General features: G+C 33.6%; 5 protein-coding genes and 1 non-coding gene across 6 annotated transcripts; all 6 read right to left on the bottom strand.

Annotated features, from left to right (window-relative positions):
• Nucleotides 1-531: 531 nt before the first annotated feature.
• Nucleotides 532-1,364, bottom strand: LOC110635474 (uncharacterized). The gene has a single exon (XM_021784827.2). The coding sequence runs from the start codon at nt 1,210-1,212 to the stop codon at nt 691-693; it is 522 nt and encodes a 173-aa protein (XP_021640519.2). The 5' UTR covers nt 1,213-1,364; the 3' UTR covers nt 532-690.
• Nucleotides 1,365-1,731: 367 nt separating this feature from the next.
• Nucleotides 1,732-3,161, bottom strand: LOC110635453 (auxin-induced protein 15A). The gene has a single exon (XM_021784786.2). It carries the CDS (start codon nt 2,248-2,250, stop codon nt 1,969-1,971), a length of 282 nt encoding a protein of 93 aa, XP_021640478.2. The 5' UTR covers nt 2,251-3,161; the 3' UTR covers nt 1,732-1,968.
• A 126-nt stretch (nt 3,162-3,287) lies between these two features.
• On the bottom strand, nt 3,288-3,869 carry LOC110635452 (auxin-induced protein 15A). Its single transcript, XM_021784785.2, has one exon. It carries the CDS (start codon nt 3,679-3,681, stop codon nt 3,382-3,384), a length of 300 nt encoding a protein of 99 aa, XP_021640477.2. The 5' UTR covers nt 3,682-3,869; the 3' UTR covers nt 3,288-3,381.
• A 1,404-nt stretch (nt 3,870-5,273) lies between these two features.
• LOC131176336 (auxin-responsive protein SAUR21-like) lies at nt 5,274-6,007 on the bottom strand. The gene has a single exon (XM_058141405.1). The coding sequence runs from the start codon at nt 5,682-5,684 to the stop codon at nt 5,403-5,405; it is 282 nt and encodes a 93-aa protein (XP_057997388.1). The 5' UTR covers nt 5,685-6,007; the 3' UTR covers nt 5,274-5,402.
• A 1,124-nt stretch (nt 6,008-7,131) lies between these two features.
• On the bottom strand, nt 7,132-7,689 carry LOC110635454 (auxin-induced protein 15A). The gene has a single exon (XM_021784787.2). It carries the CDS (start codon nt 7,539-7,541, stop codon nt 7,266-7,268), a length of 276 nt encoding a protein of 91 aa, XP_021640479.2. The 5' UTR covers nt 7,542-7,689; the 3' UTR covers nt 7,132-7,265.
• Nucleotides 7,690-12,514: 4,825 nt separating this feature from the next.
• LOC131176383 (small nucleolar RNA R71) lies at nt 12,515-12,622 on the bottom strand. The gene has a single exon (XR_009146475.1). It is a non-coding gene; the product is annotated as a small nucleolar RNA R71 (small nucleolar RNA).
• Nucleotides 12,623-13,552: the final 930 nt, after the last annotated feature.

The following is a 13,552-nucleotide window of genomic DNA, read 5'->3' as shown; positions in this document are numbered from 1 at the left end:
AACCACAACTTTCAATTTAGGAAAATGATGCTTAACCATAAATGAAAAAGGGTAAGAATGAAAGAGGAAAAAAAAGGTCCAACACAACATATATGTGTGTGGCACTTGGAATTGAATCACAAATATGATCAAAAGACAATTACATAAATCTTCAAATTGAAATCTCTTCTCACAGTTTTCAGTTGCTTAGAGAAATTTACTTTCTAGTACTAAAACTCATATCCAGCAGTGATTAATTGGCCATGACAGAGAGCAGAATGAGAAGGGATACAATAAAATACTTATAATCTCAAGTAACTGGATGATCAAAGCCGAACTCTTCTTCAGCTTTTTCAGTAGAGCTTTATTGTAGGTTGATTCAGATAGGTTACTGGCATCATGAATCTCTTTTTCAAACTTATTTGCAGTTAAGACAGACTGGCACAGGACTTGCTTGTGCTACAGGTTCGTTTAATCTGTTAACTAGTCCAAGAATTATGGATCTTAACCATTAGGTTGATATGTTTATTTGTAGAAATTACTGCAAATAAATCAGAGAAAAGCTATCCTGGCTGAAGAAATGATCATAGGGTAACATGCACTTTTGAGTGAAACAAGGACTATATTTGTCTTTAGATATCATTGGAAAAGAACAAAAAGATGTGCAGAGAATGTACAAAATTGTCTTTGATTTTACATATCATGATCAATTCAAACGTAAAGCAAGTCCATGAAGATGTCTTCTCTGCAGGGAATTGTGATACCACCCATTGGATGATTGAATCCAAACTCTTCCTCAGCCTTTCTTAGCAATTCTTGAAATGAAGGCTTATTCAAAAATGATACTGGAATTATGAATCTCTTCTTTTGGCCTTCTCCAACATATACTGCTATGTGGCCTTTTGGAACATCTGTAAAATTAGAAGAAGATTGATTTGGAAGCAAATTTGATCGGCGAAGAATCTGCTTAGCGTGTGTAATAGCAGGAAAACGAATAGCCATTATGATTAATTCTCTGGAAGCTGAGATTTTCAGAAATGATACAGAAGAAGGGAAAATTTTGCTTTGCAAGTAGAGAATGTGATGCTTGAGGACTTGAGTTGGCTGTGGGGTGATGCATGAGTATATATAGATGAGAGGGTATGTGAGAAAATCTACTGTAAGCATAGGCGAGTGGTGAAGAGTCCTCTTGGTGGGTTTTTCTAGGCGACATAGGTAACCCAAGGAGCACATGGTACTGTCTAGCAACTCCTTGTAAGGAAAATTAAGGAGAAGTTGACAGGACAATCTTGTTATTTCCTGAATTTTTTTTTATAAAGCTCTAGGCTGGAAATCATTTATTGCTCTTGGACATGAACTTGGAAGACAAACCACAATGAAGAGTGCGTGAATGATGTCCTACCAGGCCACCAGCACTTCCCATCAAAACCAGCCACAGATTGGCATAGTAAATAGTGAAGGACTATTATTGTTAGCCATTTATAATCAGAATGGTGGGTACCAACTACCAACCCGCCACATTGTTTCTCTGTTTCCAGAATGAAAGTTCCAGGACACGTTCCAGCCAGCAATAGGCCTTTCATGGGTCCTTCATGTCTACGTAGAAAAATTAATCTTTAAACATTGCATTTTTTATTATACGAATTGCAATTTTTTTTACATAACAAACATCTCAAGGCTTAATTTAGATGCTATAGCTGCCTCGGCTTCAATTCAAAATGATAAAAGTAGATTCATTAATTCAAGAATCAAGACTCACATGAGACCCATCATGATCAATGATTGTAATACAATTGTTATGTGATTTATGATTATATTCTAAAATTTCTCGACAAATGGATAATATAAAAGAATACTATAACTATGTGGAATTCTGGATATATAGAAAAGATTTTTTTTATTCTCATCTCTTCTTCCATCAAAAGGAAAATTTAAAAAAAAATCTACAAGATTTACAAAATTGCTTCTGTTCCTTCTTTCTAATGCAGCTTACAATCTAGTCAAGTGGCAAATTAAGTCAATGAAGATGTCTTCACTGCATGAAATTGTGAGTCCACCCATTGGATGGTTGAAGCCGAATTCTTCTTCTGCCTTGCTTAGTAATTCTTGAAATGAAGGCTGCTTCAAGAGATATACTGGAATTACATATCTCTTCATTTCCTCTTCTCCTACATAAACTGCAAAGTAGCCTTTAGGAACACCTTTGGACAATGAATTTGATCGACGAAGAATCTGAGTAGCTTGCTTAATACCAGGCAAACGAATAGCCATGGCTCTATGTAATTGTTTAGATGATGAAAACTGCAAATTGCAAATGATCAAAAGGGCAGATTTTCTTTTCTTATTTGGGACTTGATATGGTTGTGCAGCTAGTAATCCATGTATATGTACATATAGTTGTTTGGGATGTGAGAAAATCTATGAAAATCTGGATGAGTAGAGAAGAGGGCATTTTGTGTAGTGTGTGATCACTTATCAGAGACGGAGGCACTTGAAGTACACATGGCCTTGTCTTCCAACTCATCATAAAAAAACTTGGTACTTGTTTAGAGACTCTATAGAACCCCAATTCATATGAAGTATATATATGGATGAGAAAGCTTGTACTGCTCTAATTGGCTGATATCATAGAAGACAAGTTTCAGACATGCAAGCCATTTCTTGGAAAAGCCAAGCTGTTGGGGACCTCTGCTTTCTTTATATGATGATATTCCATTTAAATGGATATCATGCATTGATCTTTTTAGTTGTCTAAGTAAGAATAGCCAATTCTTTCAAATTTTCCACTAAAAAAGACAAGTCCACTATTGAGTGGAAGTAAAAAATTGAAAAAAAAAGAAGAGCATTTGCAACTTGAGCATTTGAGTGATCAACAACAATTATGCAATTTTCTGGAGGTCCTTGTTTAGGGAGATCAGCATTTTTAACTACAAGATCCACATGCATACAAATTCAACTCAACTAAGCCTTAATCTGTTTTCTTCATTCCATCTGGTTTGAGAATATGTCTTAATTAAGAAAAATCTAAAGTTGCTAAGTCTCTTATTCCCTACCACCTCAGTGTGCTCAACCTTTCATGCAGAGATATATGCAATGTTGTCCAAAATGCTAAAATTGAATTGAAGTGTCAAAACTTGTGTTCCTGAGCAGTCAAGTCAAGGTAAGATAAACCTAGCTGCATTGGCCCAAGGCTACTTTTTGAAGCAAATGCCAAAGATGTATTTGTTAATACCTTGTTTTTATCCATACAATTGAGAAACATTATCAGTGAAAGTGTAGAACATAATCTATTATAAAACTGCAGAGTCTGAAGAAACAAAAATATTTGATTAATGCTCCTGCTTTTTGCGTACATTTTACTTGTAACTATTCTTTACAAAATTGTGTTCAATGTTCAGAGTCTCATGAACGATTTAAGCAAGAAATGACATCGATGAAGATGTTTTCGCTACAGGGAATTGTAAGACCACCCATTGGATGATCATATCCAAATTCTTCTTCAGCTAGGATTAGTAAGTCTTGAAATGAAGGATTGTTCAAGTATGATATGGGAATTACAAATCGCTTCGTTTGCTTTTCTCCAACGTGGACTACAAGGTAGCCCTTTGGCACGTCCATGGCTGCTGAAGCCGTTTGGTTTGCTGTTGGAGACCTCTGAAGAATTTGCTTAGCACGAAGAACAGCCGGCAAACGGAAACCCATAATTTGGTATGGATGAACAACAGAAAGATCAATAAGAACTTCCAAAAGAAAGGAGCTTTGGATGCTTGAGAATGCAAGGTTGCTTTTCAAACTAAATGTTTGTGCATATATATACACACATTAAAGGGTGTAGTGGAAATCCTGTAACGTAAGCTAGTAAGTGGTTTGGACCAGGTCTACTAATGCTCATGAAGGATCACATGATTCTGTCTTCAACCTAATTATCAATAATAAGGAATATGGCTCACCAATTTTCATTTCTCTGAAACATCATGACCTACCACTTCCAGGGAGGACTAAAATTTGACAGGTTCCTACCAATTATTTAAGCAAAATAATGACTTTTCAATCTTTTCTCTTTACAGGAGGGACATGCCTCAAGCATCCAGTGGTGATGGGACTCTGAAGGTAGGGAATCCCTCATGTGAACTTCACAGCAGCTTGTTTGGCTAGTTGATGAACTAAAAGTTACAAAATATAGTGGGATGTTTCACTTGTTCGTCTTACTTTCCTGAAGCAGTTCATATACATTTGATGATAAGGTTCTTTAAATCCTTTCTTCAAAAGAAAACCTATATATATTCAATGAAATTACACTCATGAATGAGTGAGATATCCCATCTTTTGTAACTTTAATGCATCAACTTTTCTGACAAGACCCCTGAAGTTCACATGAGCTATCACTTACCGTCAGGTCCCCATCACCAGCCCACTAATTTTGCCTAACCATAGTACTTCTATTTGAAAGAGGGACTAGAACAAGTTTTGCATCATATCCTGCTTTTTCCGTATAGTAGTTTAGATATCCCATGGATATATATCTCCTGTGAATTCAACCATTGCACATAAATTATTGACAATTTAAATGTAAAAACAAATACTACGACATGGCCACAGTACAATTCAGAACCGGAATCGAAACCAAACTGAAAGTGGCCTAAACTGACTTTGAATTTTATCGGAATCAACTGATCTAGTTATGAGTCAAAATTGAATTGTTCTTTTTAAAAAAATAAAAATTTCAATTTTTAGATTTGATTAAAATTAAATCGAGACCGAATCAAAATTAAAACTGAAATTGGGACATGAGGACTCTTTGGTTCGATTCTAATCTCTTTGAGTTACGGATCAGAATCACTGATTCCGTCCTGGACCGAATCTACTACAACCTATCTTTGTTGTTGTTTCTTTTTGATTCCTCACCTTTTGATAAAATATAAACGCTAATATTGTTGAATGCTGCTGATGAAGACTGTGACACTAAGTGTTGTGATGTTGGCAACTATTATGAAGATTTTTTGTATTAGTTCAAGTTAAAATCCAATATCATTTTCCATAACTTTTGATTGTTGAATGAATATATGTTGGAGCTTCAGTTAAGGTCAAGACAAGGTGTTGAAGATATCTCAACTGCTGCAGACAAGAAGTTGAAAGAAGATAAAGATTATCTCCAATAAAATTGAAAAGATGTTGCCAATAACTTTTATCATGTTTTTAAATTTTCTGTTATGTTTTTAAATTTTACATTCATAATCTTCAATAGATTATTGGATTGAAATTGATTTTGTATAATCATGATATACACTTTATGCTAACAATAAAAGAAAAAATATATTTACTTCCATTTCTAAATCCAAGATTGGTAGATAGGTTAGTAAGTTAGAGCAAACTAGTCCTATAGGATGATAATCAATTCATATCATCTCTGACTCTGATGATGCCTACAAACTGAAAATGAGATCAGTGAAGGCTTGCTCACAGCATGGAATTGTAAGACCACCCAGTGGATGATTAAATCCAAACTCTTCTTCAGCTTGACTCAGCAAGTTCTGAAAGGAAGGATGCTTCAAGTATGATATTGGAACAGTGAATCTCTTCTTTTGATTTCCTCCAACATAGACAGCAAAGTGGCCTTTTGGAACATTAGCAGTACTTTCCTGTGACAAGAGAATCCTCCTTACAATTTGTTTAGCATTCACGATCCTTGGCAAGCGAATACCCATTATCAAATTCTTGATCAAGAACTCCTTGGGATGTTTGAATTTGGAAGACTGGAAATCAAAGCAAGTTTGGCTCTGGGTTGCTATCCTTGCTACTCATACATATACATGGCAAAAACTTTCACCATACCGTCGATTGGATTGGGTGGAAATTGCAATGTGGTCCCCTGAAAGACACATTTCATAAACAATCACATGGTTTGCCTCCCAACTAATTTGAAGATCAAGAAGAGATTCAAGAAATTTCTCTCTCTGCTATAATTCATCTTGGCCTACTACTTAGCAATTGAAAGCATTGTATCATGACTTGCTTATGGTGACATATACATGGCAGTCTATTCAAATTAAAGAACAAATAATAAAACAACTAATATGTGGATCAAATTCTAAACATCACCATGATACATGTTAGTGGAAGTCTATGATCAGGTGAAAACATTGACCTCCAGCATTCAGCACCGACACTATGTCTTTAGATCCCTTATACTAACAGACACAAAAAAGATAAACTAGTTATTAGTTCATATGATGACCATACGAGGCATAAGGTACTATTAGTTTCTCAATCTGTTCAAAGAGATGCCAATCTCATCAGAAAGTACTAGCTACTTGTGTTACAGCTGGAAAGACTAATACATAACGTACCTGATATCTGACCTTTCCAAAACTTGATCCATCAGTGTTTTAGATAAGCTACCATAAAGTTCACATGATTTGTTCCCTACTATCAGTCTCCGTCACTTGAAATCTTAAAATACCATTTTCCAAGATGCTTCAATGGCAGCATCTTGAGAGAAGCAATCATTCCTGGGAGTTCATTTTTCACAGTATCATAGTAAACAAAGTAAGTTCATGTCTGCCAGTTTTTTTACTTCATTAATGCCCACTGATAGGATTAATATCTGTAACTAAAAGATTTGGGGGTAAATTTAATGGCTTTGTCATTGCTCGATGAAAAAAGAATCTATGGTTTTAACTTCCCACTTTCTGCAAATCCAATTCATCAACTTAGCCAAAGCGAATATTCAAATGAATGCTATTCCACTTTTGGTCTCCATCACCACTTGCCTTGCAGCACTATCGTACAAGTGACCCTAACCATGAAAAGAACATGACCTCATTGGCTGAGACAACAAATTCGATCGAAAAGTAATAATTATCAGGGACCCCCTGAAAAGAGTACTGTAGATGCTCAACCTCAGCAAAGTTTCACATATACCTGCATTTACAAACTTCTGACTACTAGCTTTAGTTTCCAATATGGTTAAAGCAATTTGGCTGAATGAAAAAATTTCCATCTGCAAATTAACCAGAAAGATTCATCTCAATTACTTGTTTTAAATGGGTACACCAGAAAACTTGAAAACATTCAAGAATTCAAGAAGAAGAGAATTGGGCTCAAGATTAACTTTCCATAAATATATGATGATTAAAGGATGTAAACAATAAATAATTCAAACATATTTACTTTCATTTGTCAATCCAAAATTGATACATAGATTAGTATTGTTAGATAGCGAATATCTTCTACACTATATTATATCCTCATTATGTAACATCCTTTACAGCATTTCTTGATAAGGTCTACAAACTGAAAATCATATCAGCGAAGACTTGTTCACTACATGGGATAGTGAGGCCACCCATAGGATGATGAAACCCAAACTCTTCTTCAGCTTGACTTAGCAGGTTCTGAAATGAAGCATGCTTCAAATATGATATTGGAACAGCAAATCTCTTCTGATTTTCTCCAACATAAACAGCAAAGTGGCCTTTAGGCACATCAGTTGTCTCTTGTGACAAAAGAATCCGTCGTAGAATTTGCTTAGCACTAACAATCCTGGGCAAGCGAATCCCCATGTTTGAATTCTTTGCAAAGTGTTTGATTGAATTGAATAAGTATAAGAACTTGAAATTGAAGTAAAGAAGATCTCTGGCACTGGGTGGCTAGGTATGCCCTTGATGAAGGCATATATAAATGAAAAGCTTTCTTACAGTGCTCTCGACCAGGGTCCCAGCAGAAAGGCATATTTCACAAGGGATATCACATGGATATGCCTATCGTTGCCAGCAAGTTGCAAGACATTATCTTGCTTTTGGACGACAAAAATTTAGCAAACGTTGAAGTAATGGCCTAGTTGTAATTGACAGTTCCTTAATCATCAGTCCGCTCGAATCAAATTTTTTAAAGAATTAATATCTTGATCAAATTCTTGCATAAAGTTTAGTCAATCTAATCCATCAAAATGCAACTTGTTTCTTGATCAAATTGAATGAAAAAAAAATACCGTTTGAACTGCTTTTGCTTTAAGGATCAGTGGATCAGCACACACAGAAATGTGGGACATGGTTAATATGAGAGCTAGGTCCTTTTTCTGCAGTTCCACGGATATTCCAAAGATGTCCTATTAATGATGTATTAGCTGTTAGCTTTCAGTACTAGGGGAGCTCTTTACGGATAAGAAATCAGTATGATTCTAACCCATTGAAACCCATCTAGAAGTTCAAACTAATTATACAGCCGATATAATTAAACACATAAAATCATCAGAAATATCATCACATTTTTATCTTTTTCCATCGACAACTCCATATGTAGGTGTGATCAGCTATAATATGCCGTGGTATGGAGCCAGATTTACCGACTTTGACACCCAGCTTTTCATCATTTAAGTATTCTATCCGTTATTGCACGTGAAATAACTCATAATTATCTTATTTAGGATGTGATATAAATATTAAAAATTAATTATTTAAATTAAAATATTAATTTTAATGTTAATTTAGCTAATTCTATAAATAAAAAATATATCGATTTAGGAATTATTAGATCTTTAATTATTATATTTTTATGAAGGCTATATATTATAATTAATGTAATTAAAATAAAAAATATGATATAATATTAATTCCTTAATTAAAAAGTAATATTATTTGAAAGTTAAAATAACAAATCAATATTTTACGTGTAGGAAAAAAAATACTAATAAAAGAAGTATTTTATTGAATGAATAATGAACACTATGTCCATGATATTTTTTGGGCTTAGCAGAAAGGAAGTTGGGGATAAATAAATAATTTATTCTTCAAAACTAATTCATTTTTAGCCAAAGTGAATATAGAAAGGGCTTTTGTAGGATAACAAGAAAATAACTACTATTATCAATAAGTATTGATACAGTGGTAAGATTCACAGCAATCTAAAGGAAATAGCCTAGATTCGATCCTTAAAAAAAATATTGTTAGAAAAAACAGTTATAAATATAAAAAGATTAGTTTCCTGTAAACTATAAAATAGATATGGAGAAATACTCTTATAATAATAATAAAAAAAAAAGGTTACTACCCAGTATTGTCAACTACAAAGCAAGTGGCCTCTCCCTTCAAAGGATGAGCAGGGAGGGTTAGGCCCAGGAAGAGAAGGGCTATTATTTGGAAAACCAAGCCCATTTGAAAAATTTTTTAAGGAGGAAGGAAAATAAAGATGAAAAATGAGGAGATGAAACATTGAGAAAAATAAAATTTTTATTTTAAGATGATAAAGGACAAAGAAAGTTTTTTTTATAAATAGTAAAATTTCTATTGCATGCTTTTTATTTTTTGAGTAAAGTAAAAAACTTTTAGGGATAAAAATATAATTTATCAATTTTTCTCTCACTCTCTCTAAATTGAAGAGAAAATAAATGGTCCCACTTTCCATCCTTACTCTCTTTTTTCCTCAATTTTTCTCTCTTCCAAACGAGATAAAGATGGAAAATGCTTGTAATTTACTTTCCCCTCTTATTTTTCACCATTTAATTTTAAGGTTTATTCATTTTGACTATCTAGATCATGTCAGTTGCCTCCACCGCTCTATGATCTTAAACAAGCTCCAAGTGCATGATTCCACTAGCTAAGCAATTATTATGCAAGCTTGGTGATGTACACATTTTATATAGGTATTTTAAGGTCATTTTGTATTTATTTTGCCTTTTATTTTAGTACTTTATAGCATTTTTAATTTAGTTAAATTGTTAATTTTAGTATTTTATATTCAATTTTTGGATTTTTTTTTTTATGTTTTCAATAGGTTTTGAGATGATTCAAAGATGAAAAGGAGCAATTGGGAATAATTTGATGTTATTTGAAGACTTAAAGTGATGAAGAAATTGAAGAAAGTTGCAGAGTGATCGAAATTTTCCTGAGCCTCAACATGAGGCATGTTACTTCATCAGTCACAGCAAGGCAGAAAATTTGTTGAGGTAGCTATTTTCAGACAGGGCGACATGCCCTGTGTGATTTCATTAGTAATTCAACACTGGGCACGTTAAAATTCAACATTGGGTAGTATTGCTTGACAGATTTTTATGCTGATTAGAATTATTTTCTCTACTTTACCAATCATTGTATCTTTTGTCTTTTCTTTCCACTAGGCATTTGATACATGCATTTTATATAGTCATTTAAGTTAGATTTCATAGTCATTTTATTGATTTGTTAGTTATTTTTAGTTAATTTTATTAGTCATTTAGTTAATTTTTCATAATTGCTAATTTGTGGATTAATTTGTAATTTTGCTTTTGTTTTGTAGATAAAATGGTATTTTTGAGGAACTAAAAAGTAATTGTATAGATGAGGAGTGATTTCTAGGTCCAAAAGTACTAAAATGAAGATTGGAAATTGAAGAATGTGAAGTTATCGAAATCTACACAACTTATTATACAGGCTGTACAGCTTTTGCATAGAAATCAGAAGTAACTGGGAACTTGCTGAAATCTGCACAACGTGCTACACAACTTATTGCACAACTTATGCAGACTCCCTATGCAGCTTCACGGAAAACACCTCAATTGGCCGAAACTTGTACAACATGTTGCATAGCTAGTGCAATTTGGTTGTTCACTTTCTTAGAAGACTTCAAAACATGTAGAAACTTGCACAAGCAACCTGCACAGCTTGTGTAACTTCATGGGAAGCCTCTGGAAACTGTCAGATATGCACAAGATCTTACATAGCTTGTGCATAATTTTGTTAATGGGCTGGAAGGAAGATCTTCTCACGTGAATCATTACCTCACACATACCATTTTTAGGGCTTTTGTCAGAGAATATATATAAGGACTCTTGCCTCATTTTGGCTATAAGAAGTAAGGGAGAAGACACAGAAAATGAAGGAAAGGGAAGCAGCAGCCGACATTCTTCCATTTCTGGATCAGATTTGGAATATTCTTCTTTTCTTCACCATTTCCTACATTTCTTTTACTGGGTTTCTTAGTTCTTAGTTTATTTTTCAGACTCATTTCCTAATTTGCTTAGAATCCTTTGTATTAAATATGGATTTTGAGTAGTTTCTTTTGATTCTGGAGTTAAGGATGTAATATTTGAGTTATTTTTATGGATTTGAACTAGGTTAGTCTCAATTTACTAAAATTTATGAGGTTTAATCCATTTCTTGTGTGCTTATTCACATGCTCAATGAAGGGCTGCCCTATTAAGATATGTTCTTAATCCTTAGTTGAAGCACCGAAAGGAGAAGATCAAATGATAGATAATCAAGAAATTGGACTTAATTAGCTTATATCTAGAAATAGACTAAGGATTAAAAGGGATTAATAGATTGATTAAAGAACCTAATGGGTCTTAGTTAATTTTAACTCTACGAAAGTAGGATTAAGTTAATTTAAGCACTCTTTGTCTCACTCGAAAGAGATTTCAAAGGATTTTGAAATTGGTCTCATTTAAACCCATAGATTGGTTTAGCTAGGAAAATTCAAAATTGACTTAAATATGAATCCTTAACTCCGGAATCGTCTTTTATCAATTATTGCTTGGAATTTTACTTTTGAGTGTTTAGTTTAATCTCATTTTATTAATTTTCATTATTAATATTCTCAATTTCTTTATTTTGCTAATTAATAATTAGTCATTATTTGAATTGAATTTTGCATTTTCATACCTTAAGCTTCAAATTTTCAAATTTCTTTTATTTGTTTGATTAAAATATAATTTTAACATAGTTTATTTTACATAAAAAATTCAATTGAAAATACAACTCTCTGTGAGAATGATATCTTTTTCTATACTACTTGAATGACCTGTGCACTTATGATAGTCCACATCAAGTTTTTGGCACCATTGTCGGAGAGTTATTTATTTAAGATTAAATTTTTGGTTGTTTTTGTTATTCTAGAATTTTATTTTTATATTATCTTTTCACCTTATGTTTGTTTGTTCTTTTTAAGTGCTTTTTGATCTTTTATGAGAAGAGCTAAAAGCACAAGTGATACATTTTTATTGTTCAATCCTAAAATTGAGAAGTTTTATAGAGCCAATAAGAAAGAGACCAGAAGAAGAAAAGAAGCTTTGAGAGTAGCTGAAATTGAACAAAAAATGGCTGAAGAAAAAGTTAGAATTGGTGGTGGTAATAATGCAAACAATCTGAACAATGCAAATGAAGCTCAAGGAGAAGAAGTAGTAAATGCTAATGTGCCTAGGGGAAGTATGATGGATCATGCATTCCCTCATCTTGATGACTTGAGAGAGCGTAGCAAGACCAAAGATTGATGTAAATAGTTATAAGATGGATTTCGGGGTACTTCAAATGATTTAGAATTCTCAATTTAGGGGTCATTCTTTAGAAAACCCACACACCCATCTTAAGAAGTTTGTTATGATCTGTGACATGTAAAAGCAACCAGGAGTGTCTGATGATGCAATAAGACTAAAATTATTTTCTTTCTCTTTGAATGATAGAGCATTGGATTGGCTTGATTCTTTACCTTACAACTCAATTACAAATTGGGAGCAGCTCACTGATGCATTTCTTGCCCAATACTTTTCACTTGGAAAAACTCAAGAGTTGAGGAATCAAATGATTGCTTTTCGACCAAGAAAAGATGAGACTCTTTATGAGTCATGGATGAGATGGAAGGAGTTGGAGAGACAATGTCCACATCATGCCATTTCTAAATGGATGATAAACCAGAATTTTAACACAAATGTCACTCCTGCTATCAGAGGAATCATTGATGCTCAAACTGGAAGGGAATTCATCATTAAGCATGAAGATGAAGCTTATGAGTTATTAGAGAAAATTGCAAAGAACACTCATCTTTGGAGTAGTCCAATAGGGCCAGCTCCAACTCAAAAGAGGCAAGCTTCTGGAATGTATGAGCTTGATCTATTCAACATAATAAATGCCAAATTTGATGCACTCACTAATGACCTGGCTAAGAAAATGGAGGATCTAAGTATGCTAGTCAATTCATCATCATCTTCTGAAAGTTCTCAACAAGTTGCTTATGCAGAAGGAACAATAAGTTGTGGAGTGGATTATCCTTCACCTGCTTGGATGAATCATCCTAATTTTTCATAGGAAAATCAGTAAAATCAAGCTTCAGCACAGAACTTTCCACCACAATAGCAAGGGAATCAATATCAGCAACATGGGCAACCACCACCTAGTTTTCAATAAAGGAATACAAATCTTGCACCTTTACCAAGACAGCAAGAACAAAGTTCTACCACAGAGACTTTATTACAATAAATTCTTACTAATCAAACTAAGCATGATGAAGAGATGAGAGAGATAAAGGCAAGGATGGAACAAATGCAGACATACAATAAGATGCTAGAAAATTAGATTGCACAACAAGCAAGCTCTTCAGGTACCAAATTAATGGGGAAACTTCCTAATTAGACAGAAAACCCAAGGAAGTACACTGAGAAGTGGTAAAATAGTGCATAATGAGAAGAGTGTAAAAAGTGAGAAGAAAGAAAATGAGGAAGATGTTGAGGAAAATGAAAGAAATGAGAGTGAAAAGAAAGAGAGTACAAGAAAAGGCAAAGAGAAGAGTGAAAAAAAAGAAGATAAATACATATCTCCAAAGCCTT

Source organism: Hevea brasiliensis, unplaced genomic scaffold, assembly GCF_030052815.1.
Source record: "Hevea brasiliensis isolate MT/VB/25A 57/8 unplaced genomic scaffold, ASM3005281v1 Scaf1, whole genome shotgun sequence".
Taxonomy (NCBI): domain Eukaryota; kingdom Viridiplantae; phylum Streptophyta; class Magnoliopsida; order Malpighiales; family Euphorbiaceae; genus Hevea; species Hevea brasiliensis.
This window is presented reverse-complemented; position numbering and strand designations above follow the sequence as displayed.